At 45.4% G+C, this 27,284-nt stretch overlaps 1 protein-coding gene across 1 annotated transcript in view; it reads left to right on the top strand.

Moving 5' to 3' along the window:
- The first annotated feature begins 2,945 nt into the window (after positions 1 to 2,945).
- Positions 2,946 to 27,284, top strand: part of LOC128897393 (armadillo-like helical domain-containing protein 3) — a 42,345-nt gene continuing 18,006 nt past the window's right edge. The window contains exon 1 of the mRNA XM_054163934.1: positions 2,946 to 3,144. Within this exon, the coding sequence (XP_054019909.1) occupies positions 3,046 to 3,144 (99 nt within the window). The 5' untranslated portion in view covers positions 2,946 to 3,045. The remainder of the gene's footprint in view (positions 3,145 to 27,284) is intronic.

Below are 27,284 nucleotides of genomic sequence, written 5' to 3'. Positions count from 1 at the left end.
TGCCTGTTGAGCATCCTTCCCTTGTCCAGTGACAGTCTCCTCTTACCAGTTCACGGCTGAACTGTGGGTCTGTCAGCGGAGGCAGTGTAGCTGCAGTGTCATCACTCAGTCCCTAGAGCACTGTGTCCCAAAAGCACTCGGAAATTTGTGTGACAAATGGCAGCCTGCCCCACTGAGGACTTTGTGATGTGCAAATACTTCAGTGTACACGTTGCCAAAGGCTGGTTGGGAACTGCAGTGTTTTGTCTTTCAGTTGCCACTTCACTATTTCCTTGCTTTACAAATGTGTTGAAGGTGCTGGTGCTTCATGAATACCAAACACAAGCTTTTCCTTTTTTTTTTTCCTCATGATCAATATGAAGATCTCAGTAGAGCACAGCAAATCTTTTCCCTGTCCTCCTCCCCAAAGGTCCTGGCTGATACTTGCCAATAATCAAGGCAATCACATTGTAGAAATAAAACATTGCCAAGGCTCAGCTGTTAGGTGCTGCTGTGTGAACTAACGTTGGTAAAGCCACTGTGCTGTTGTCCATGAGGGGGAGACTGTGCCGAAAAGCTCCAGGTCTCCAGGAACAAATGTCTGTGGAGTGGCAGCTTTGTGAAGTGAAATTCCAGCTGTTACTCAGTAGCCCAGGAGGCCAGTTGCCTAAAAGTATGCCCAAGGGGACAAGATGCAGTTTGAGAGATGGAAGAATGGTGGAGGCATATCAGAGTAGTTGATGCAGAAGGATGCTGCTATTGCACAGCAGCTTGAACTGGGTAGCCATGGAATTTCCCATAGCAGATGTGCAAGGAGGAGCTGTACCACATGCAGAGCCTTGGCCTTGGTAGCATATGCTGGGCAGTAAGTACCTGGCTACTCAGAGCCAGGATTGAATCCAAGCTCTTCATGTTCCTCTGCCCCAGGATTCAGAGGAACAGCTCTGCAGAAAAGCTGGTTGGGAGGGAACTTGTTAGAGTGAAAGAGATTGCTTAAAACCAATTAAACAGCTGAACTTCTTCCTCTGCTCACCGAGGAGTTGTCCATTTGCCTTGAGGGAAATGAGAAAAGGAGACTTGAATTCTTCTTCTTCTTCCTTGCTGTCTGTTGATTGTTACTGCAGTGGCAGCTGGTTGCTGGGTTTGCTTTCCCTGGGTGAGCCCCAGCTGTGATTGCAGGTGCCGCTCCACTAGCTCAGATGTGAGAAGGGACTTGTGAGCAGGCAGCCCATGTTGAAGTGCTTCGCAGCAGTGGGTACAAATGAATGCCAGATCTGTTCAGTGGTAAATGTTGGAACCGTGCGAGTGCACTGAACCCTTTTGAGCTGCCAAACCTTCTGTCAAGCCAGAAGTTAAGTTGTTGTAAATCTGTGTTCTCTTTTCTTTCAATAGCTTGTAGTGTGTCCTGTAGGAGTGTAAATATGACTCCAGCCAGGCATGAAACGTGCAACTTGAAAGCCACAGTGTTTGAGAGGTTGGGTAATGGAGAGTGTGATTGTGACTCACAGGAGCTGCTTCTCTGGTTGGGTTGAAATGGGAAGAGTCTTAGCATGTCTCTATCTGCCTGCTTGCCCTCCTCTGGAGGAAGGAGGGGTGTGGGAAGCCTGGCAGGGGCCCTGCTGGATTCAGTTTCCTGATGTAACTGTCAAGGCTGCTGAGACTACAGAAGCTCCCCTGTGCTAAGTAGGCACCGATGCTGTAGGAGCAGGTGCTGGAGTGACTGCCCCTGTGTATGGACTGCATCTGGTGTGTTGATGAGGTGTGTGGCTGGGAATGTTACAGTGAATCTGCAGATTCTGTTTGGGTAGGGGTTTTTTTAGCTTTTCTCACATTCCCTTCCCCTTCCACATTGGTTTTCTATGTATTTAAAGATGTGAGGATGCTTCCAGGTGGGTCTTCCTTCCATTGGCTCTGATTTGCCCCACTGAATATTGCATACTCCTGGACTCAAGGCACCAGTTCTTAGCTGTGATGAGGTCTGGAGAAAGCAGCTGGAAGCCCTTCTGCAGGTGGAGGTGTGAGGAGGAGGGAACCCATTAGAGTGCAACAGGGGGAGCTGGAGTGAATTTTCATGCTGGTGAATATGTGAGTGAGAGCCCTGACTGCTGCTGCAGTGTTACTCAGCCACGCCAGAGTTCTCCAGGCACTGTCAGTGCACATCTGTGCCAAGCACTGACACGGGTGTCCTCCATGATTAGCATTTACCTCAGCAGTGGATCTTGTTAGTGATAGCCCAACTAGACCAGGTGCAAAGTCTGGTCTAGGGAGACTTTACTGTCTTGCCATTTGTATTCACATTTGCACCTGACAAGCAGAGAAGAGGCTGGGGAAATATTTCAGCTGTAGTTTGGGTTGGTTATTTTTCAATTACTATTTTACTTTCAATTTTAGGTTCCTCACACCTGCCTCTAGATCCACCTAGAACAAAAGGGGAGTATGTTGGGCCAGGCAGTGAGAGAAGTGAAATCAGGAGTGATTAGTGTTTCTGCTGCTGTATTTGGTACATTGTGTCTAAAGATCGAAATTTGAGCTGAGGGCTGAAGTCATTATGGGAAGAAGTCAAAGTAGGATCTGCAATCATGGATGACTGCATGTGCCAATATTGCCAACAGAGTGGAGTTAAAAGCAATAAACCATCAGCATCAACACATCAAGCAATAAAATTCCACAGAGCAAAGTTCTGGGCAATGCTGGTTTTGGAAGGGAGGAGGAGATGCACTTCCTGAGCAGGATGGGATAACCATGCCCAGGTTTTCTGTCTCTCTGCTGCAACACAGCAATTTGCAGCCTGTTTCCAGAAAGGCAGCAATTCCCTCTGCAGAGTAAAGCCCTGTGTCTGCTGGGACAAATGCACCCACACATATGGCAGTGCCTGTGCCCACAGTGCCCAGTGAGCTTGTGACTGAGTCGGCATCAGTCTCACAGAGGGGAGCATGCCTTGGGCAGAGTGAGACGTACAGTGTGACATGGGAGGAACTACTTGCAGAGCTGTGACTCCATGTGCACTAACTGGGGCTGGTGGGGAATTTCTGCTGCATCCCTAAGCTGTTCCTGAGACCTCTGAAAATGTCTCTCTTTTGTTTCAGAGCCATCATCAATCACTTCAACCCGAAGATAGAGTCTTACGCCGCAGTGAATCACATATCGCAGCTCTCTGAGGATCAGGTAAGCCAGAGGGGATAACCTTTTCTGGTATTGACCTCTGCAATACAGGTGTTTGGGAGTACCTTGTGCTCACTGGATCTGATGGTGTGGCAGCAGTGTGAGGGGTGAAGGCAGGGCTCTCACGTTCCTTGTTCAGATGTGGACAAAAGGAAAAGAAAGGAGGCTTCTGCTTTAGCCTATTTTACCATCACATGCAGACATCTGGGTCCAGCAAATGCAGAAGGATGGGTATGAATATTGGAAATATGCAGCACTGCCAGCAAGTGTGCTTGCAGATTGTGAGAATGCTACAGTTTAGAATAGGGCAGGAAGTTTCTGGCAGTGCACTTAGCTATTGGACAACTGTTGGACATTCCTTGATTTGCTGTGATATCAGGGAATTAGAACTCAGGCAACAGCTGGTAGAAATTTTCTAGGGTAATTGAACTGAGCTGCTTGAGATTTTGAAAAAGATAAGGTTTTTAACAAAGAGGGTGATAGGGTTAGGTGCCTCTTCCTTAATTTGGTCTGATTTGCTCTCATCATGTCCTGCCTGTATTGCATAGATGTGTAAATGTGGCTTTTTGAAAATAGGCTGCCATGTGTGGTCTCAGGAAGGGAAGAGATGGCCTATTTCCCCCAAACAGAATGTCAGGATTATATGTTAATCACTCTTGGAGAGGTAAATGACTCTGCAGGAGCCTGGGGTGGACAACATACAGAGCTGCCATGCAAGCTGGGGGGATCATCCCAGAGAACAGCAGCATCAACACCTCCGGACCTTCCAGAGAAGAAATTGTGTACACAGTGTAGAGATACCGTTCAAGTCCTCGAGTACTCGCACCTCGAGTACTGTGTCCAGTTCTGGGCCCCTCAGTTTAGGAAGGAGGTTGACTTGCTGGAACGAGTCCAGAGAAGAGCAACAAAGTTGGTGAGGGTTCTGGAACATAAGCCCTACGAGGAGAGGCTGAGGGAGCTGGGGTTGCTTAGCCTGGAGAAGAGGAGACTCAGGGGTGACCTTATTACTCTCTACAACTACCTGAAGGGAGGTTGTAGACAGACGGATGTTGGTCTCTTCTCCCAGGCAACCAGCACCAGAACAAGAGGACACAGTCTCAGGCTGCGCCAGGGGAGGTTCAGGCTAGATGTTAGGAAAAAGTTCTATACAGAGAGAGTGATTGCCCATTGGAATGGGCTGCCTGGGGAGGTGGTGGAGTTGCCATCATTGGAGGTTTTCAGAAGACTTGATGGGGTGCTTGGTGCCGTGGGTTAGTTGTTTAGGTGGTGTTGGATTGGTTGATGGGTTGGACGCGATGATCTTGAAGGTCTCTTCCAACCTGGTTTATTCTATGTATATATTCTATGTAAGTCACCTTAGATTATTCCTTCCAGTGGATGGGATCTCATGCTAATACCTGTTAAAAGATCCTGTCTGTGTCTTGCTCTGCAATTGGTTTCTCTTTCTGTGCAGTATATTTTTACTCATTACTTGATGATAGCCTTCCGTGCTTCCCGCTAACCTTTTCACTTCTTATCCTAAGCAATCTGTAATGTGGAGCCCCCAAGCCTCAGGTGGAAGGCTTTACTGGTATAGTGGGCAAAAACATGTGGACCCTACTGCTTTGTACCCTCTTCTCAATAGAGCTGGATACAAGAACTCCAGGTTTAATTTACTTGATTTTTCTGTATTGTTCTGCCTCTGAGAGTCACTGTACCCACAGCTATATTTAGTGGTGCTTCATGTTATCAATCCTCATTCACTGATGATACACTGATTGCATCAACCCAGGCCCAAAAAAACCCAAAAGCCTTTGATAGCCAAATTTAAAACTGGGGACTCAGAGGGGAATTCTGCATAGTCTTTGGGTTAGTCTGGGAAAAAGCTTTTCAGCTTTGTGTAGTATTCATCTCCCAGCAGTTCAGGGAGGTCAGGTTAAATCCTTTCTTCCTTGTGTGTTATTCTTTAAATAAAATCTCTAGCAGCAGGCAGATAATGAAATCAGTGCTGATGCATGGAGCATTTTGAGGAAGATGATTAAGAAGTTGAAAGACAGATCTTTCCTTTTTTTCTTCTCTCCCTTCATGCTTTCTCTCAGCATAGGGAGAACATAAAACAAAGCAAAGCAATAATAGGCCCTGGTGAAGTGCAAAGAAATCATGGAGATGTCACTGTGGTGAGGGACTGTGTGCTCTCACTCAGGCTGTTTAGTCAGCACTCTGCAATTTACTGCACAAGGAGGAGAGGGAGACTTCTTGCCTTTGCTTTCAATCTGCCAGTGAGATCAGGCATTTGTGTTGGACTGGGGTTTCCCCTCTGTCAGTAGCTGTCCCGTGTGGTAAGTACATAAGAGGTAATGGTAAGTGGCCAGGATCAAGGCCAGGGTCTGGCTTTCGTAGGATAACAGAATTTGTTGTTTTCATTCTATGCAGCATGGGAGATCGAGTTTGCCTTTTGGCTGCTGCAGTCTCTCCCTGGGTTTTCTCTCCTTTTTTCCTTTTTTCCCTCCCAGTTGTGACTTCTGGGTTTACATGTGTGTTCACTTAATTCCACTTCTCTCCATAAATATTTTCTACTCACAATCCACCCTCCTTTATAGCCCTGGTTTTTTGAAGTGTACCACATGGAAATACTTAATGCTGACATTTAACTTGTGTATCCACACACAGATAGTACGTTTGGGACTGGTTATTCTCTCCTTTGAGTTGTTTCAGTAGTTTCAGGAGACTGGCATTTCCTTACTGGGAACATCTGTTTTTACAATTTAGAGGGTCAATCTTTTGAAGATTTCTTTCCCAGATACAAGCTTCTGCCCAGTTTCTCATACTCCTCTGTGGTATCTGAGAATTCCCTATTACCAGACAGGCATGGCTTTGACATAGCTCTGTTGGAAGGGGAATTTCCAGCTGCTCTGAGTTGCTTCCAATTCGCTTGAACCTAATCAGCTTGCCAACTCTTACTTGAGCCTGTGTCAAACTTACTGTGCTGCCTCCAGACTGTTCTGGCACCCTGTTCATGTATTACACGTTTGTTTGTCTTTTCTTTTCTTTTCTTTTCTTTTCTTTTCTTTTCTTTTCTTTTCTTTTCTTTTCTTTTCTTTTCTTTTCTTTTCTTTTCTTTTCTTTTCTTTTCTTTTCTTTTCTTTTCTTTTCTTTTCTTTTCTTTTCTTTTCTTTTCTTTTCTTTTCTTTTCTTTTCTTTTCTTTTCCTCTCTTCTCTTCTCTTCTCTTCTCTTCTCTTCTCTTCTCTTCTCTTCTCTTCTCTTCTCTTCTCTTCTCTTCTCTTCTCTTCTCTTCTCTTCTCTTCTCTTCTCTTCTCTTCTCTTCTCTCTTTTCTTTTCTCTTTTCTTTTCTTTCTTTTCTTTCTTTCTTTCTCTTTCCCTCTCTTTTTCTTTCTCTCTTTTTCTTTCTCTCTTTTTCTTTCTCTCTTTTTCTTTCTTTCTTTCTTTCTTTCTTTCTTTCTTTCTTTCTTTCTTTCTTTCTTTCTTTTTCTTTCTTTCTCTTTCTTTCTCTTTCTTTCTTTCTTTCTTTCTTTCTTTCTTTCTTTCTTTCTTTCTTTCTTTCTTTCTTTCTTTCTTTCTTTCTTTCTTTCTTTCTTTCTTTCTTTCTTTCTTTCTTTCTTTCTTTCTTTCTTTCTTTCTTTCTTTCTTTCTTTCTTTCTTTCTTTCTTTCTTTCTTTCTTTCTTTCTTTCTTTCTTTCTTTCTTTCTTTCTTTCTTTCCTCTTGTCCTCTCTCCCTTCCTCTCTCCCTTCCTCTCTCCCTTCCTCTCTCCCTTCCTCTCTCCCTTCCTCTCTCCCTTTCTTTCTTTCTTGTTTTTGTATTTTTAATATCCTTAAAAGTAGCTAAGTAATCAGTTGAAGGAGATTTTGCTCATTTTCTTTTCCTTAATCCTATTGAAGGCATTATTACCTTGTTACTCACTAATGTCTGTTTATTACCATTCTTAAGTCTGTCATTTCAGTGCTTTCTCCTTTTTTTTTTTTGTTTATAAGCGTTAATGTTAACATTATTACATGCTGGGGAGATTGGTGGGCTCTTGAAATTGATGGGCATGGGATTGTTTTAAGGATAGGCTGTTAATACCATTGTACACCTTCAGCCCTAAAGGATATTGAGGTGCTGGAGTGGGTCCAGAGGAGAGCAATGAGACTGGTGAGGGAGGGCTGGGAGGAAAGTCATATTAGGAGAGGCTGAGGGAGCTGGGGTTGTTCAGCCTGGAGAAGAGGAGACTTAGAGGGCACCTTATCACTTGTAGTTGTAGTCAGGTCAGGGTTGAGCTCTTCTCCTAGGCAACTAAGTGACAGGGCAAGAGGGTACAGTATGAAGCTGTGCCAGGGGAGGTTTAGTTTAGATATTAGGAAGCACTTCCTCACAGAAGGGCTGATTAGGCACTGGAATGCACTGCCCAGGGAGGTGGTGGAGTTGCCATCACTGGAGGTCTTTAAGAAAAGATTGGATGTGGCACTTGGTGGCATGGTTTAGCTGATGTTGTGGTGTTAAGTCATAGGCTGGACTTGATGAGGTCTTTTCCAGCCTCAATAATTCTGTGATTCTGTAAAGATCTCCAAGAACCATAGTTTGGATACATAGATCTGTGCTCTACACAGGTGTATTTGCAAGACTTCATGGCAATGCTTTGCTGACTCTGGTGGGATTTATCCAGCGCTGACATCAGAAATGCTGGGAAGAGACCTTTTCCTTTCCATATTCCCTTGAGCAAAGAGTGGGAGATTCCCAGGGGCAAGCAAATGTCAGGGATTCGACAATGAGCCACCTCAGTCTATCAACACTATGTGGTCTTTGGTGGTGCCATTCTCAAAGACTCTACTTGCCAAAGCAAACTCATGATCCTTCCTAGTCGTTAGCTGTGTTGACCTTGCTGCAGTTACTTGCCATGAAACAGGAAATGTCTTACTTAGTCATTGGCATCTTCTCTCACTTGCTAATTTGTTAAACCTTACTTCAGAAAGGTTCATTTGTGGTGGTTGTTTTGGTATGTGGTATTCTCCCTCTCAACACGTTTGGCTCCTGCTTGTTTGTCCTTTAAGGAACTGAAGGATGCCACGCTGTCAAAAAAATAGGCTTGGCCATTAACTGCCAGTGTAGATTTAGCTCTTCCATGCAAGTGATTATACCCATGTCTTCAAAGATGTTTCAGTCCTTTCTCAAGTCAAAGGGCAAAATAGCCTTCTGTGAAACGAATTCATAGGCTTATCTGTACTCTCCAGATGACTGGAGTGCCTTGTACTTAATGCATTGGAGGCAGTAGACTTTCTCTGTGTCATATCTGATCTGAGAAGCTCTCAACAAGTTTTCTGACACGAGCAGTAGCAGAGAACAGGGTCAAGGCAGTGAGAAAACAGCAACAGGAGAGTTGCTCCAAAAGGGCAAACACAAACAAACAGAAACACTGAAAACACAGGACATAAATGGTGTGGAAGGGATCTCACATCTGCCTTTTCTGGATGTGAAAGAGCAGCTGCCTGTAGGAAGGCAGCTCCCTTCTTGATGCTGATGTAACACAGTTACTGTGGAGAGGCTCAGGTGAGAGGAATCAGTACCTTTGGTGAAATCTCCCATTTTGGAGGTGGTGTAAAGGTCAGTGGGAAAGACTGTTGTGAACACCTGCCCTGTGTATATTAGCCTGGTAACTGCAGATGAAAAGTGTTGGGAGCCAGATCCGATGCAGATGGAAAACCAAGACAACTGTATCACTCTTGAAATTGTGATAAATGAGTGTAATGCTTGGGTTGTTCCACATTGTAATAGCTTTATAATTAAGGCAGCTGCAGTCAGATATGGCCAGGCAATCTTACAGAGCCATTTCCCTTTCCTTGAGGTCACACCTCAAATGCCGGCTGTTCCTCCCTGACCACCCCGATCCACATGGCCTGTTGTTGCCTTGTGGGGCTTCATAGAATCATAGGATTGTTGCAGTCAGAAAAGATCTTTAAGACCATCAAGCCCAAATGTTGATCTAACACCACCATGGCCATCAAACCATGTCCAAAAGAGTTCATGTCTACACATTTTTTTAACACCTCCAAGGATGGTGACTGCACCTCTCAGGGCAGCCTGTTCTGATGCCTGACCACTCTTTAGTCATGAAAATTTTCCTAATACCCTATCTAAACCTCCCCTGGCACAACCTGAGGCTGTGTTTCAGTACTAACCCAAAGTGCAGCTCTGAGAGGCTCCACCAGTGAGTGGCACAGAAGGTCACAAAGGGGTGCAGATGGGTTTACAAGCCCTGTCTGAGCCAGAGTGATTGCCCATTGGAATCTGCTGCCAGGGGAGGTGGTGGGGTCACCATCACTGGAGGTGTTTAGGAGGAGACTTGATAGGGTGCTTGGTTGCATGGTTTAGTTGATTAGGTGGTGTTGGATGATGGGTTGAACACGATGATCTTGAAGGTCTCTTCCAACCTGGTCTATTCTATTCTATTCTATTCTATTCTATTCTATTCTATTCTATTCTATTCTATTCTATTCTATTCTATTCTATTCTATTCTACTCTACTCTACTCTACTCTACTCTATTCTATTCTATTCTACTCTATTCTATGAAGGTCTCTTCCAACCTGGTTTATTCTATGTATCTATTCTATTCTATTCTATTCTATTCTATTCTATTCTATTCTATTCTATTCTATTCTATTGAAGTCATGGTTTATTCAGCTTGTTCTGGTTTCTGTAACTAGCAGCAAAACAGCTTTGCTGTTTTTCAGTACTGCTGGCAGTGGTGTTAAGAATTAAAAGCCTGTCAGCATGGGTGTGTTTAGTGTTTTTGAAATACCAAGTACCATCAGCACCAGGTACTGCTGCAATAAATCCCCCTAATCTCTTACATTAATATAACATGTTATGAGGACTCCAGACATACTTCAAAATGGTTTTGACATAATGCTGCTTCACTTCTGAAATGCAGCGAGCTTTGGGCTAGAAAGTATCAAGCTTGCTAGTGCTGTGTTGCACACGGTAGTAGGAATAGGAAACTGCAGTAAAGAGGTCAGCAAGGCAAAGCCCTAATTTAAAGTCATCACACCTTTGCAAATGATGGGTTTGCAGGGATGTTGGGTTTCATGGTCTCATTACTGACACCTACTCATGATTAATGGCTTGAAACAGATTTTATTGTTTAAATGGGAAGCTGAGCTATACCCAGAGAAATTGGAACCCCAGGTTTAAAAGGTCTGCATAAAAATTCTTCTGGAGCTGGCAGATTGCTGGCTTGCCAGCTTATGGAGGGGCTCTCTGATTTAGGTATCTTTCAGGTTTTTTTAGTGTGGGGTTCTGGTTTGGTTTGGTTTACAAGAGAAATATCCCTCCAATTCACTAATGGCTTAGACTGCTTTATGCAGTGTGCCAGACTCAATGGTTCTGAAGAGGTTTCAAGGACTGATCAGCTTTGCTGCAAGGAGACTTGAAGCTGGAGATGAGCTTTGGAGCTGCGACTTTGTGCTGTGTAGTGCCTTTTATTAACATGCAGAGTACAATACACTGTGCGTCACTGGAGGACGGGGAGGGGGGACAAAGTGTGGCAGGCCCATTAGAGGGACAAAAGAAGGGCATTGTTTTTTAACAACACCTGCTGCTGGTGAGATTATCATCCTGTTCCTAATTCAGTTCTGGACACATCCAGTCTTTAAGAAAAGCCTGGGTGAGGCACTTAGTGCCGTGGTTCAGTTTATTAGTTCTGGTTGGGTGATTGGTTGGACTTGATGATCTTGGAGGTCTCTTCCAGCCTGGTTGATTCTGAGATTCTGGGAGAAACCCTTCAATTCCCTTCTTTCAGGCTCAACACAGAGGTGCCCCAGCATTCTGCCCATTTCTACTAGTAACAGTAGCTGCTCTGTGCCTCTCTGAGACAGCAGCATGACCATGGGTCACATTGTCTGTGCCCAAAGCAGAGTCTTTCCACAGTGTGCACTGCAAATGCTAAAGCATGTCCTGCTTCATACCACTCTGTGAGCTGTCCTCTTTGGCAGGTTAGGGATTGCCTCAAAGTACAAACTGGTAGCAAAAGTAAACCCATAAAACTTCAAAGCAAGGCTTGCCTTCAGTTCTCAGGGCTGTTCTCATATCCTTCCCAGGCTGTCACTACTGTCACCAGGACTGATAAGGGCCTCAGAACTGCTGTAGTGTAGGTGACCACTGAATGTTTGGGCTGTGTTTTGGAAGAGCTGCCTTCTGGAGCTGCTACGTGCTGTGGGTTGCAAACAGGGTAGAGTCTCCTGGAGCTAGATAAAGCCTCTGTGCTGGGGCTACAGAGGCAAGACTTGGGGATGTGAATTATGAGCCCAGCCTGAGTCACAACTGGGAGCATGCTGAGCAGGAGCCACAGATTTAACTTTGTAATAAGCTCCCAGCCCATGCTGTGGAGACAGGCTGGTGTTCATCTAGTGCTTGTCCTGCACCCTTGGTGTTTCACAATAGGCTTCTCAGATTCCTGGTGGATATGTTTTATATGTGGTGCTTAACTGAGCTTGGAAAAGGGGCTGTAGGTTGCTACAGGAAGAGTCTGCAGGCTGGGATCTGAACTCCTTCCCAGCTTTTACCCTGCTGGCTTGAGCAAATTTTGAGCCCTGTGTCCTGCCAAGGGAGAGGGCAGCTGGTGTGGAGCCCCGGGGGAGCCAGGCAAGGTTTGAAGCGCCGTGTGATCTGCTGGGGAAGCGGAAGGTGACGTTAGGGGCTGCCATCACCACCGAGTGTGCCTGTACAGGGCAGGGAGAGCTCCACGGAGCGTCGCAGCAGAGGGATCAAAACCGCCTGCGTTGGTAACGATTCAATTACAACTCCGCACGTCTGCGCTGAGGGGAGGAGCTGCCAGCGGCTGGCTGCTGCCGAGCCGCGATTCAATTGGCATGTTGTGGCGCTCCAGATTGAGAAGGTTTGCTGATCCCTTGTGAAACAGGAACAATAGGCACTGGCTGTTGCCAGGTGCATAATGCATACAGGCACTCTGCAAACTTCTTTCAGCGTCCTCTCTAAAGCTGGATTTCTAGCACTGTACTTTGCTGCTTTAGTCCCCAGCTCCACCCTAAGCTCCGACACACTCAGTCATCTCTCTGCTTTACAGCCCTAGAAGCAGACAGGCTGTAGCCTGCTGTGCCAGTTACAGACAGCAGCGTGACTGAGAGCAGCCCGTCCTGGAGTCAAATTCTCCTCTCACAAAAGGGAACAGGGTTTTCAGTGACTGCCAGCCATGTTCATTCTGGGCCTTCTATAGGCTAAAACTGCTGCCTTCGGAGACTGTTACTCTTCCTTCTCTCTGGTAGTACCATGCTGTAACAGATGATATTTTTCTGCCTCTCATCTGGATCCTCTAGCTAGAGCTGCAGCTGTTTCCCAAAAGTGATAAACTGGGTCATCGCTCTGATTTCAAAGTGGGAATCAAATTGAGCTTTGTAGTCGCTCTGCTTCCCAGAGCAAGAGAGTGAATGCTGCTGAGCCAAATGGAGCTGCACCTGAACAGAGCTCCACTCAGCTGGAAGATTTGGGGGTTTGGCTCTCTAGCACTTGGCATTTGGATGTTAAAACAAGAAGTTCCCTTTTCTTGTCTGCAGTAGGGAGCTCAAAGGCAAATCTTTTAATAGAGGAAAAGGTGGCATCTTTGATGTGTATCACTCCTCCTATCTTCATGGGAGGTCTGAGGCAGGCAGTGGGATTGCTCAGGGAGCAAAGATGTATTACTTGAAGACAGCAAGCAGGAGGGATGGATGACCAGAGGGAGCGAGCTGGGGAAGGTGGTTCTGCATCAGCCAAATACCAGGGGCTATAAATCAATTCCACTGCTTTAGTTAGAGGACACTTGGATTCCCCCATAGTGCAGTTAAGGCACAAATAAACTCCTGGGGAGCTAAGTATTGCTAGCAGCACATGCTATTTCAGCATCTGCCTCGTAGCTGGCATGAGCATAGGCCTGTGGAAGGATTTTAATTCATAGCCCTGTGTTTGCTTTCACCTGAGCACCTGTTCGTAGGAGTTTCACTGTTTCCAAAACATGAATTTATGTTCTCTGTCAATAACTGCTTCACAGCAAGAGTTGCTAGCAGGGAAAGCCTGTGTCCTGCCTCCCAGATAAGAAACTGGTGAATTGCCCTGGGCAATTTGTCTGAAAATACCAAGGATGTCTGAAATAAGCTGTTGTGACCCAGCAACCATCACTTGCATCAATGTTAACCAGCGTCACAGTTGCATTCACTGTTAGTTTAAATTAAGAAGCTTTTCTCTTCCATGGAGTTAGCCAGGGTGACCTCTGGGTTTGGAGAATCTGTCGATATATCCTTAATGTTCAGAGATCAGGGTAGTTCCCTGCAGACATTAATGTTGTTTCCAGCAGCCTTAGCCTCCTAGTTGGGAAGTTTACCACTTAGTCTTACTATGTTCAGAAGCTTACTAATGAAATACCATGCTTAAGGTTGGTTTGGTTGCACACAAAACCCCATCTTGGTTTCTCAAGTGTGTTTTCTTCATCACACTGCATTTGTTTTTTGAGTTGGCTATAAACCCACACAGAACTCTGAAATCTTACTCTTGGACTTCCTGACTTCTCAGAAAATGCTGGGCTGGGGTCTTGTGTAGAAGCCATAGAAGAGGAGGAGTTCATGTGAGTGCTTCTTCCATTTGCAATGGCAGGAGCAAGCTCCTATTCCACTAATGGACCAATTGAATCACTGAGTGACAGCTGCTTGAGTGAAATGTGATCACAGAGGAGGACACTGCATCTTTTTGGCAGTGAGATTCAGTGCCAGGGAACTGGCATGACATAGCCAGCTAACTGTGCTTGGGGTGCCTTGGCTTTGGGAAGCTTTGTATTGTCTTTTGCAGGCCAAACTGAGCTGCTTTGAAGCCCCATGAGTATGTGGCTTATTATGATGATGATGATTATTAACACAGTAGAAAGCTGGAAATATAGTACCATGCTGATGCTGTGAGAATTAGTTTCTCTGGGCACTGCTGTCAGCTCCCCTCGGGGTGTATTTCTTTGGCAACATCTGTGAATCAAACCATTGCCCTTCCTGCAAGTAAGACACCAGCCTTTGCACTTAGGCATTGAATTGTCCTTTGCAGCCTTCTTCTAAGTTCTGTGAAAATTAATGTTCCAACCCCCTAATCAAATCAATCCATATGTGAATATGGAGGTCACATAGAGCCTGCCCTGAGGCTACACTGCCAGTGGTTTTCCTTCAGAATGTTTAAAAGGAAGAGTGAAGAGATGACTGAGTCTCCCATCTTCAGTCCTCTTCTGCCTCTCCTCAAGCCAAGATGCTATAGCCTTTGCTCAGCTGTGTCATACTGGTGGTTTGCTGGAGTCTGGCACCTGCCCAGCTTCCATTTGCTGTGACTGTCACCATAAGGTTTATCAGGTTCTTCTCCCCCTCTACTCTGCCCTAGTGACACCACACCTGGAATACTGTGTCCAATTTTGGGCTCCCCAGCTCAAGAGAGACAGAGACCTGCTGGAGAGAATCCAGTGGAGAGACATGAGGATGACACAAGGGACTTGAGCATCTCCCCTATGAAGAGAGACTGAGAGACCTGGGGCTGTTTAGTCTTGAGAAGACTGAGAAAGGGGATCTGATTGATGTGTACAAATATCTGAGGGATGGATGTGAAGTGGAGAGGGCCAAGCTCCTTTTGGGGGTGTGCAGTAATAAGACAAGGAGCAACGGATACAAACTTGAACATAGAAGGTTTCACTTCAACATAAGGAGAAACTTCTTTATGGTGAGAGTGACAGAGCACTGGAACAGGCTGCCCAGAGAGGTTGTGGAGTCTCCTTCTCTGGACACATTCAAAACCCGCCTGCATGCATTCCTGTGTGGACTACCCTAGGTGATCCTGCTGTGGCAGGGGGCTTGGACTCTATGATCTCTTGAGGTCCCTTCCAGCCTCCAGTGTTCTGTGATGCTGTGAATTTATGTAGCACAGAACACAGATCTAGATGGAGTTGCACGTGATGGTATCTGCAGGGTTTCTTTGTCCCCTTCATTTCTTAGAAAGGGTAGCTGTGAGCTACAGTGTAGGCACTTTAAGGCTGCAATTTGTGTGTAAGAAAGTACTCTTTTTGTTGAATGTCTTGAAACAGTAGGACAGGAACAATCTTCCAGCTGATGGAAACAGAAATGTGCATTTGTGAGGGAGCCAAGGTTGTCATGCTGGAGCTTAGGCTGCCTGACTGACAGCATCCAAGCTGCTGTTATTGGGAAGTTTCTACCCTGTTGTTAATGCTCCTGAAAACCAGCGACTTGATGGAAGCCTCTCACTATAGACTCCTAGTTCTCACCTCAGCTATAAAGATGTGCTTTTCTATTTTAAGTGATGGACCAATTTAATTACAGTACCACCTACAAGTCGCTTTGTAGGCACAGACTTAAGTCTGTTGCTGGGCTAACCTCCCCTTCTCAGAAGAATGGTTAAAAAAAAGCTACTGTAATGCCTTATCTTAGCCTTCTTCTCAGATACCTGAGCATGACACACTTTTTGCAGGGGAGAATATTAACGTGATCCAAAGTTAATTTCTTCAGCTGATGACAGTTTCCCACATCATCCAGTTCTTGCTGAGCTTTCCACCCTCAGCAGTGCCCGGAGGGATAATATTGCAGGACTGCCTGAGTCCTAAAGCGCATCTGTCACGATCTACTAAGCTGATGTTCCAGAGCTAGGACTCAGTGATGCTAGGGCTGGGCAGTTAATGCTCTACTAAACATTGTGGCATAATGAAGTTGGTTGCTGACCACTGCTGTCCCCAGCTGCTCGTCACAAAATCAGTTGTTAAGTCATATCAGAAACTTATGGTCTTGCCAGCTACATTATTAGCTTGAGGCATAGCCTGGTCCCGCATCCTCACCCAGAAACCCTTCATTTGAGTGAAGTACAGTTAGAGTAGAATAGGATAGGATAGGATAGGATAGGATAGGATAGGATAGGATAGGATAGGATAGGATAGGATAGGATAGAATAGAATAGAATAGAATAGACCAGGTTGGAAGAGACCTTCAAGATCATTGCGTCCAACCCCTCAACCAATCCAACCCACCTGAACAACTAACCCATGGCACCGAGCACCCCATCAAGTCTCCTCTTGAACACCTCCAATGATGGTGACTCCATCACCTCCCCAGGCAGCCCATTCCAATGGGCAATCACTCTCACTATATAGAACTTCTTCCTAACATCCAGCCTAAACGTCCCCTGGCACAGCCTGGGACTGTGTCCTCTTGTTCTGGAGCTGGCTGCCTGGGAGAAGAGATCAACCTCCGCCTGTCTACAACCTCCCTTCAGGTAGTTGTAGAGAGCAATAAGGTCACCCCTGAGTGTCCTCTTCTGCAGGCTAAGCAACCCCAGCTCCCTCAGCCTCTCCTCATAGGGCTTGTGTTCCAAACTCCTCACCAACTTCATTGCCCTTCTCTGGACACATTCCAGGAAGTCAACATCCTTCCTAAACTGAGGGGCCCAGAACTGGACACAGTACTCAAGGGAATACACAAGTAACTGTTCTGTTGAGTGACATGGCTTGAATCTGCCATGTTTTTTGTACATGAGATCATAACTCACTGAGACCTCAGCTTACATATGTCAGGGAGAGCTTTTTCTGTGATGGGTTTGGAACAGGTCAGGTTAAGATGCTTGAAGAAAAATAGCCAGTTGGTTTGATCCTGATCCTTGTTTAAAAAAGCCAAAAGAATGATGCAAAAAAAATCACAAGTCAGATCTGGGGAGTAGGAGAATTCCATTTTGATAGCATTCCCCTTTACAAAAGAAGGGGGGAAAAATCAACTTTTGACTATACTCTCACAAAAGCCTTACTTTAAAACATCCAATAAACGTGGTTTAAAAGATGAATCCAGACTCTGGAGTGTGAGCCATATCTCCAGTAATGTTACACAGTCAAACCCAGGTGCTTGCAGGCTGCTGTGGATTCTTCTGCCCTGCCTCTTGTTACTAACCCAAGAGCAGATGCTGCAGAAAGATCTACCAAATTTTTAAGATCACAGCTCTTCTCTGTCACTTGCTCTTGGAAGAGACAATCAGATCATTCTGATGCTAGATGCCCCTTCCTGGCAGAGGTTTTGATGCTTTCACGCCTGCAAGGGTAATAGCAAGCAGCATTTCAGATCACAGGCTTCTCTTACTCTCTCTGTTCCCTTCTCTATAGGTATTGAATTGTTTTTCTCCCACAGTATTTGACTTGAGTTTTTCCCTGCCATTGTTTCTTCCATGGGGGGCTGTGTGTCACCAGGCTGCTGACAGCACACACACTTGAGAGGATTCTTTTACATGTGCCTCTACTGGCATTTTGTGATCCTGTCTCTTTCAACATGTGATAGCAGAATATAAAGTAGGTCACTTTATTTCCTTTCTGCTTTTCTCAGTTCTGCAGCTCTTGTGATCTTTTAATTCTTTCTGAATATCAGGCAGTGTTGGAGGCTCATGACTGGGAGAGTTCAGCAGGCTCCTAAAGCTTCAGTAGTCGTCTTGGGATTGGACCTTAACAGGGCACTAGGGACATCTTTCTTAGTAGCCTTTGGGTGCCTTGGATGCCCTGCTAATTAGTGCCCTTGACACGTTTTAAGGAGATGAGAAGGGAGAATCACAGTAGCTTTCCTAATGCACAACCATTGCTTGGTGCTATGATGCATCCTGTGGCTGCAGCTGGCCCTGCCCTGCCCTCTTGTTCTCTCCAAGTTGATTGTAGCTGGCAGCTGTTGTCTAGAAGCAGTAAACCAAGTGAATAGCTGTACTTACTGCCATTTATAAAAGTGCACCAAACAAAAGCTCTAGTCACAGTCACAAGTCAGTCCTTAAAAAAGCATATGGGAGGAATTTAGTCTTTCCTGAGTCAGGCCAGTTCAGGCTGCTGGAGAGCGACAACAAAAACCCAGAGACTTTAAAGCATCTGAATTTTTCCACCTGCAGACTCATTCTTGGGCCCCCAAGGTAGTAGATACATTGGGGTAAAATTATAGCACCACTTCACTGAAAAATTCCCTTTGTAAATGATTCTCAGAACTGTAAGATCAGAGTCTGTGCAGAGTAACAAAGACCTGTGGCCCTCTCCAACTTCTGTCACTTGTTTTCTCAGCAGGGTTACTGCGGTACCAAATTATTCTGTTACCCAGAGGCGAGAAGGAACCCCTGTGGTTTATCCCACCTTAAAAATATGTTTCTACGTGGTCAAATGCATGCAAACTCCAGATTTTTGTGGAGCTTCTCTGAATTGTGGGGCTGAGTTGGAGATGCAAAAAGACCTGGTACAAAGCTTCCACCCAAGCTGCCTTTAAGTGGTGTTGAATGCCTGAGGGAACTGCTCAACTGCTATGCCTGGTTAGTTAGGAAAAGTCAAGTAGAACTTGAAGTTGTATATATCAGTATAAGGTGCAGCTTCTTAAGAACTTTGCTCTGCAAGCATGTAATCCTCTTTAAATATAGGCAAAAATTCAGATGTAAGAATTATATCAAGAGGGCAATGCGGCAGCATTTTGGGAACAGCAGAGTTTAAGATTCCCATTAAAACAAAATTAGTTGTGCAAATAAAACTTCCAGCTGATGCAGTACAAATTAGAGGGTTTAAAATCCAGAGAAAAAGAAGCTGGGTTATTAATCCCTGAGCTGAAGCCCCTAAGTCCTTTAAGAGAGTGACTTCTGCTTGTCATCAAATCCCTCTGAGTCACGGAAAACATAGACCCAGAGTTGTTCTCTGCTGCATAGTAAGAGGAAATTTAACCAGTGAACTAAATAAATACACTGATTAATTGGCAGCAATAAGGAGCTGTGTATGCACTGGATCTAATTGCTTTTTCATATTGTCTTCCTCTATCATATTGGAAGACATGGGTTTATATATTGTGCATGCAAAAATATGCTAAAACTCTTCCCACCCCTCACCAAGGCTTTAAACCTTCAACTTCAAAGGTCATTGTGTGGATCACCTCGTATTGCTTTGGACAGGCTTTGCTGGGGGTGTTGCTCAGCCAAGCTGAATTTATCAGTAGAAGTTCAAGCTGAAATTGAACACACCTCGGAATTACCGAGTAAATCAAATCTCATTTCCTTGCTTGCAGAGAATGTGGGCTGTGTGGGCTTTCTTCTTCCTTCTCAGTAATTTTTATTCCACCAGGTCAGAGTTACCTTTTTCTTAGGAGAAATACTGAGTGAGAGGCTTCCTTGAGCCTTATTCAAAAACCCATCAGAGCTAATAGCTTTGAAAACGTTTGATGTCCAGGAGGCACTTGGGAGCACTAAATCCTCACGCAGGGATTTTTAGGCTGTAGAACAATGGTGTCCTTCAAGCACTGCAGAAATTACTGTGGAGATGATATTTCCATTACAGATCCTGCAGGTACTTATCTGGGAATATGGCAAAAGAGAACTTTAGAGAAGTGGCAGCCTTGATGATCAACTCCTCCCCAAGAGGATGGCCTCATCTTTCCCTAAGTCTTCAGTAGTGCTGTATGTACAAATACATCCCACCTCTGTAGCCAGCAGGTTCAGTTCAGAGCTGTGACAGCAAAGGGTGCCTGTTTTTGATTCAGAGGGCAGGCATTGTGGACAAGCAGTTCTCCAGCTTGCTGCTCTGCCTACTGATGAGCTCAGTTTGAAGATTCAGTAGCTAAAGGTGCTTTGGAAAAGAAGCATAAGCTTTGTTCTTCTTATCCTTTGGAGAGAGTGGGTCTAGTGCCAGCACAAGTCACCTTTCCTTAAATGTCAATGGCAGGCATAGAGCCAAGACAATAATTTTATCTGGCCTCCACTTTGTGTCATGTTCTTCCTGCCATTCCTGTATCTGCACCTCTGTGGAGGTAAGTCACTCTGATAGAAGTGAGGTGCTTCTTTTCAGTCTCTTCTCAGCCGTAGATTCTGAAGAGAGTTGTCTCCTGTAGTGTTTTGGGGATGTTGCTGGGAGTGTTGTTCCCAGGGAGGTGGTGGACTCACCGTCCCTGGAGGTGTTCAAAAAAGGATTGGATGAGTGTGGTGGTTTGAGACTTAACTGGAGTTTAAGAGCTCAGATGGTAGCAAGAAAACCAAGAAATCCTCCCCCCTGCCCCCAAAGAGACTGGACGTAAATCTACCAAACCTGGAGTAGATGTGGAAGTAGGAGAAGTAAATTTTTTAACTCTCTATATATAGCCATAACAGGGAGGATTTACAAGGGTAAGGAATAAGGATGAATAGGAAAGTATAAAAACCACATTTGGATGGCCTTGTATCTGCCTCGGTGTATGTGGATTTCAGTCCTCTAGAGAAGCGTGGACACAGCAGGGAGATCAGATGCAGCCACATGGCAGAACCAGGAGGCTGGCAGCAGCTGTGGGTCCTTTCAGACAGGTGAGGCAGGAGCAAAGAAAAAGACGGCTGCCACGCTCTCCCCTTTATAGTCTTGCTGGACAGGAAGGGGGAGCAGAACAGACCAACTTAAACCCAGGGGACCCCTCTGCCCAGGAGGGAGAAACCATGTCCACCTGGATCCAGGTTTCCTTTGTCCCCTGGGGGAAGCAGGGCTCTCGCAACCCTGCCCCCCAGGATGAGTGTAACCCAGCACAACGTGGCGCTTGAAGCCATGGTTTAGTTGTCAGGAGGTGTTAGGTAGTAGGTTGGACTCGATGATCTGTGAGGTATTTTCCAACCTGGTTGATTCTGTGATTCTGTGTGATCCTGTGTGGACTGTGAGAAAGCTGGTGCTGAAGAGGTGGTAGGTCTGATGCTATAAGGATCTAGGCAGAACAGATGTTGCAGGAACTAACACTGAGTTCCCAGGTACATGAGCCCTTTTCGTCCTCCAAATACCTTTGGATTGCAAGATGCCACTTAACTGTGGCAGGAATCCTTCTTCAGAAACGTGGCTATTATCTTGGATAAATGACTGGAAAACACAGTGGAATAACTCTGTCAGCAACTTTTGGTGCCTCTGTGTTTATTGCAGAGAATGGACATGGTCTCCTTTTCCTGAGAAGGGCAGGAATAAGCAGCAGACTGTTTGGTTTCTCAGAAACCTCTGACCTGTTTTCTGTGTGTGGTCCATGCCCAAGTCTCTGCTCCCTCTCAGATTTGCCTTGCTGACTGTCTGTTGGCCAGCTCTCCTGTACTTCTCTAGCCTTCAGAAAGTGTCTCAGCTCACAGTGTTTAGCATCTCATCAGCCCTTGGTAATGATTATCTTGGGTAGTAGCCTCTGTTTTCCCAGCTGACCCAATAACCATTTAAATATTCCTTTTGAATTAACTTAGCAGTCAGCTTTAAGTAGCTCTGTTTTTAAAGGCAAAAAAGGCATTTTCTGTGCTGTCCATGAATGCTTCCAACCATAACTGGTCTCATTCTGTTTCAGCTCTGGTCATTGCCCAGATGGAGTTTAAAAGGAATGACACATTCCAAGAGCACAAAAGGGAATAATTTAACAAGTTAAAATGTTAACAAGCTTCACTCCTTCAGCATGTAAGCTCAGAAATTATTTGGAGTTTGTATTTCTGCTGTCATCACAGACTTTGTGTTTTCCCTCTCCTCCAGCTGTGCTGTGCAGAGTAGGATCCAAAAGTGTGGTTGGGGTTTGTGAGGAGCCACTTAATTGGGACGGATTTGATCCCATTGTCTTGGTAATAATTTCATCACTGTCACAGTTCTTATGAACTTGACTTACACAGGTGCATTCTCAGTATCTGGGGGGCAATCATCTCTTCCTTCACACCTTCTCAATTACTGCTGAGGTAGCACTGTGCCTGCTCATCAGCACCCTCAGTTCTTGTGCCCAGAACGAAGAGACTTCTCAGTTGCACATTTGAATGTCTTGTTTCTGCAGTAAGTGCCTTTGAAGAAGGAACTCCTGACTTTGTATTGCCATTTGTGACCTGCACTTAGATTGATTTTGGTCACTTTTGGAACTGTAGCCTTAGAGCAGACATGTTGTAACAGAAGTTCCCTTTTCACTACAGGATTTTCTGTTTTTAAGGATCATCCAGTAGCTTATAGCTGTCTGTTCCAACTCCAGATCTGCAAAAGCCTTAGTAACTACAACTTTTATGTGGGTTGAGTCACACAAACTTCCAAGCACTGCCCACCTTTCCTTATTAGCTGGCTATCTTAGCATACTGCTACTACAGCTTTTCTAGCTGTTTGCAGCTCGAGCTATTTGCAGCTCACCAGTTGGCTACAGATCTTCTATTTACTTTGGGCTGCATCTTCAGAAGGCAGTTTTGCAGATCGAATTTATGAGTCCCTTAGAGTCACTAAGCTGTAGGAGAGTCTCCTAGATAGTGCCATGCAGGAGAGGACTCTTGGAGTCACTGTGATAGGCCTGGAAATGTTGGCTCAAGGCTCAACAGTGGTCAGGAAGGCCAATAATGAATTAAAAATTATTAGTGCAAAAATAAATCAGGAACCTTGTGTTGTCACCATGTAAGTCTGTGACAGCCCATGTATGAAATCTTGTGTATTGATTCGAGTGCCCTTACTTCAGAACAACTGTGGAACTGCAGAATAGTTCAGATAATCAAACAGTGATTTCACAGGATCACAGTATCACCAAGGTTGGAGGAGACCTCAAAGATTACCAAGTCCAACCTGTCACCACAGACCCCATGATTAGACCATGGCACCAAGTGCCACATCCAATCCCCTCTTGAACACCTCCAGGGACGGCGACTCCACCACCTCCCTGGGCAGCACATTCCAATGGTGAGGTGAATGACTCTCCTCACCTCAAGCCTAAACTTCCCCTGGTGCAGTTTGAGACTCTGTCCTCTTGGTCTGGTGCTGGTTGCCTGGGAGAAGAGACCAACTCCCTCCTGTCTACAACCTCCCTTCAGGTAGCTGTAGACAGCAATAAGGTCTCCCCTGAGCCTCCTCTCCTCCAGGCTAAACAATCCCAGCTCCCTCAGCCTCTCCTCATAGGGCTTGTGCTCAGATTTGTTTATCTGATTTCTTGGCTATTCAGACTTCTTGCTTACATTCAAAAGCTTTTGTTTTCCCCATCTTAGAATGGACTTCAGTGTGTATTCCACATGTGATCAGTTAGGCAAGTGAGCTCTGGATTTCCTTTTTCTTGGCTTCCTTGCACCTCCTTAAGCCTCTGAATTATGAAGCCTTTTTATCGCTTCCGTTATTAGCCATTAGCCATTAACAGCTGGCCTTCTGTTGTCACTGTTCAGTTGCTTAAATGTAAGCAGGAGCTATGGAGCTGATCTTTCTAAGCTTTGCCTTTCCAAAGGCCTACCTTCCTGCCCCAGTTCCACCTGGGTCTTTCTTTGGGATGTCCTATGTTGTTTCCACTTACTTTAAACATGACAGCATCCACTTGGTTTGTGGCCACGTTTTTTTCAGTCTATTGTCATGTAGTTTTGCTGTTTTCCTTTAGTTAAATTTATTCATGTTGTGCAAACCAAGTTCAACAAGATTTCTGAATGTTTTTTTAAGTAATAATAAAATAGATTAGCATCTGCATTTTCTCAGCATGTGTCACACCCAGGGCTGCAATAGTACAGTTCATAGAGGCTGTTTGTTTGCTAGCTGCTGTGAAGGAAAAAGGAGGGGAAAAACCCCAAACAAACAAATGCCTGATGAGCTCCAAAGTGTTTTGGAGTGTCTGTGTCCTCTCTTCATTTGACTTGATCTTCAAGTCAGAGCTCTGGTGAGTTTTGCCTTTTTTTTCCCTAAGTCAGTCTGTAACTGAGGTTGTAGCCAGGTGGGGGTCGGTCTCTTCTCCCAGGCAACCAGCACCAAAACAAGAGGACACAGTCTCAAGCTGCACCAGAGGAGATTCAGACTGTATGTTAGGAAGAAATTCTACACAGAGTGATTGCCCATTGGAATGGGCTGCCTGGGGAGGTGGTGGAGTCAGCATCATTGGAGGTGTTTAGGAGGAGACTTGATAAGGTGCTTGGTTTAGTTGATTAGATGGTGTTGGTTGATGGGTTGGATGCAATGATCTTGAAGGTTTCTTTCAACCTGGTCTATTCCATTCCATTCCATTCCATTCCATTCCATTCCATTCCATTCCATTCCATTCCATTCCATTCCATTCCATTCCATTCCATTCCATTCCATTCCATTCCATTCCATTCCATTCCATCATGCAGAAGTCCATGATGGCTGTGTGAGGAGCACAAGCTCTCCTCCACTGATTGCTGTGAACCTGACCAGGTGACATAGTTCTAGAAACTCCCTGTGACTGCAGATATTTGGTTAGACCATAAGGAGAATGAGAGTCCCCATTGATTTTTCACTTGGACTTGGCTAGGTTTTGGTTTCTTTGAACTGGGAAGTCTGCTTGCTTCTGTTGGGGTTTGACTGAACAGGAAGGTTTTTGTTGCATACCCTGTCTTATCTGTTCTCTAGACAGCCTGATTTCTGAGCCAACTGTCCTCTGGGCAAATTAGAATTTGTTTACTGGGAATTCATTTCCCCATGTGTATTTTAGGGATCCTGTTGTAGCTTTGTTGAGGCAATCTGAACTGAAAATTGTGTATTTGGGTTTCAACATTTGCCAGGATTCTTTCTGGCCACTGGCCCTAAAAAGGGTTTTTTCAGACCTTTCTTAAAATCTTCAACTACTATTTTTCAGGTCTTGTAGCTTGCTTTGATTTTTACAGCAGCTTTGTGTGTTCTGGCTTCTCGGTTCAGCTGGGGCAGCAGCTCACAACTTAGACTCTTTTATCTTGTTTTGGGTACCAAGGTTGCTGGTCTTACATTAGTCAGTGAACTGGTGCTGGAGAGCTGCTGGTGATTTTTGTTTTCTTTAAGTCTCTGTGTCCAGGGGGACCAGGTCTTCTGTGAATAGAATGGAATGGAATGGAAGGGAATGGAGTGGAATGGAATGGAGTGGAATGGAATGGAGTAGAATGGAAGGGAGTAGAATGGAAGGGAGTAGAATGGAATGGAATAGAATAGAATGGAATGGAATAGAATGGAATGGAATAGAATGGAATAGGTTGGAAGAGAGCTTCAAGATCATTGTGTCCAACCTACCATCCAACACCACCCAACCAACTAAACCATGAAACCAAGCACCCTATCAAGTCTCCTCCTGAACACCTCCAGTGATGGTGACTCCACTGCCTCCTCAGGCAGCACATTCCAATGGGCAATCACTCTCTCTGTATAGAACTTCCTCCTAACCTCCAGCCTAAACCTCCCCTGGCACAGCTTGAGACTGTGTCCTCTTATTCTGGTGCTGGTTGCCTGGGAGAAGAGACCAACCTCTGTCTGTCTACAACCTCCCTTAAGGTAGTTGTAGAGAGCAATAAGGTCACCCCTGAGTCTCCTCTTCTGCAGGCTAAGCAACCCCAGCTCCCTCAGCCTCTCCTCACAGAGCTTGTGTTCCAAGCCCCTCACCAACTTTGTTGCCCTTCTCTGGACAAATAAAGAAGGCTGTACTGAAATCACAACATTCATCTATGTGGGCTCTGCTCAGTGAGCATAAGGAGGTTCCCGTCCCCCTGTCTTATGCTTTGGTGACAGCAGATGATTCACTGCTGTGCTAGAATGCAGCTGGTAGATAAAGAGCCTCTCCTGGAGCAGCCCATCACATTTGAGCACTTAAGTTAATTGTAAGCACCACGGGGAAATACAAAAATTAACGGTCCGGTCCCTGGCTGTCTGCGGTGCATTTCGAGCTTTGGCAGAGTTGCAAGTGCTTTCACATACCTAGCAGTGAGAAATGTTTTCATAAATGCCACCAGCTGGAGATAAGAGTTCACAGCTCCAAAATGGGCTGTAAGTCCAAAATAGCAAATCTATCCGTCTCATGGTTTGATGCTCCTGCCCTTCCATATGCTGCGGGCTCTCCTCACAACATTTCTAACGGTGGCCAAGCTTAGTGGGCCTCATTCAGTTTCTGAGAGATTTCCCTATGTAAATCTAAAAGTCTGCTCTGGCAGATTTCAGTAATTCCTCATTTTAAAGATAATTTGTTTCAGGATCTTTGACTTCTTTGCCCTGCCTGTGCTTTGGAAGCGCCAGCATTGTGCGGTACGTGGATGCTCGTCCTCTTGGCAGACACTCTCTGAACTGATTCTCTTCCCTTGAGTAACACAGAATTGCCTCCTGTAATTTGTCTTCAGACCCTGTCCCTGCAGCCTGGGGAAGAGCACACAAGACCCCACAGTGCCTGCCAGGTTCTTTGAGGCAGGTGGGATATGCAGATCGGTATAAACTCGCTGACTATCTTTGGAATATTGCATCCAGTTTTGGTCTCCCCAGTTCAAGAGGGACAGGGATCTGCTTGAGAGAGTCCAACGGAGAGCTACCAGCATGATGAAGGGACTGCAGCACATCCTCTGTGAGGAGAGGCTGAGAGCCCTGGAGCTTTTTAGTCTGAAGAAGGCTGAGAGGTGATTTAAGAAATGTTTATGAATATCTGAGGGCTGGCTCTGATAGGACCAGGGGTAATGGATATAAACTACAACACAGGAGGTTCCCCCTCAACATGAGGAGGAACTCTTCACTGTGAGGATCACAGAGCACAGGCTGCCCAGAGAGGTTGTGGAGTCTCCTTCTCTGGAGACTTTCAAGACCCATCTGGACGTGTTCCTGTGTGACCTGTGCTAGATTCTGTTGTCCTGCTCTGGCAGGGGGGTTGGACTCAGTGTTATCTTCAGAGGTCCCTTCCAAACCCTAACATGCTGTGATCCTGTGAAACTTAGCAAAGCAGGCTGGTCTGGAGACAAAGCAGTGTGAGCCAAGTGCATTTTTGTTCCAGTGCTGCAAACCCAAATGAGTTGAGCAGAGTGCATTTAACACCTATGAGAGCTGTCATATGTGTAGACATGACTTCTTGAAGTTGCTCTGAAGTAGAACTCGTGGCATAAGCTTTGTGTAGACATGACTTCTTGAAATTACTCTGAAATAGAAGTACTCATGGCATAATCTTTCTGGTGAGGTAAGTAGGCTTTTAAGTATCTGACTCCTGGAGCTCAGAGGGTGTCGTACATGTAGCACAGGACTCTCTAGCCCTAGTGGTGGCTACACAAGGCTGTTGGGTTATCCACCACATAGGTGCCTTCTGTTTGTTTATACATCTTAAAAATGAAGTCCCCCTAGAAGCTATGCAGGGAGGTCATTCTGCCCCTGAACTCAGCACTGGTTAGGCCACACCTCAAGTACTGTGTCCAGTTCTGGGCCCCTCAGTTTAGGAAAGATGTTGAGTTGCTGGAACGTGTCCAGAGAAGGGCAACA

This window comes from Dryobates pubescens, chromosome 8, assembly GCF_014839835.1.
Source record: "Dryobates pubescens isolate bDryPub1 chromosome 8, bDryPub1.pri, whole genome shotgun sequence".
Taxonomy (NCBI): domain Eukaryota; kingdom Metazoa; phylum Chordata; class Aves; order Piciformes; family Picidae; genus Dryobates; species Dryobates pubescens.
The sequence above is the reverse complement of the archived record's forward strand: the minus strand, read 5'-3'. Positions and strand labels throughout refer to the sequence as shown.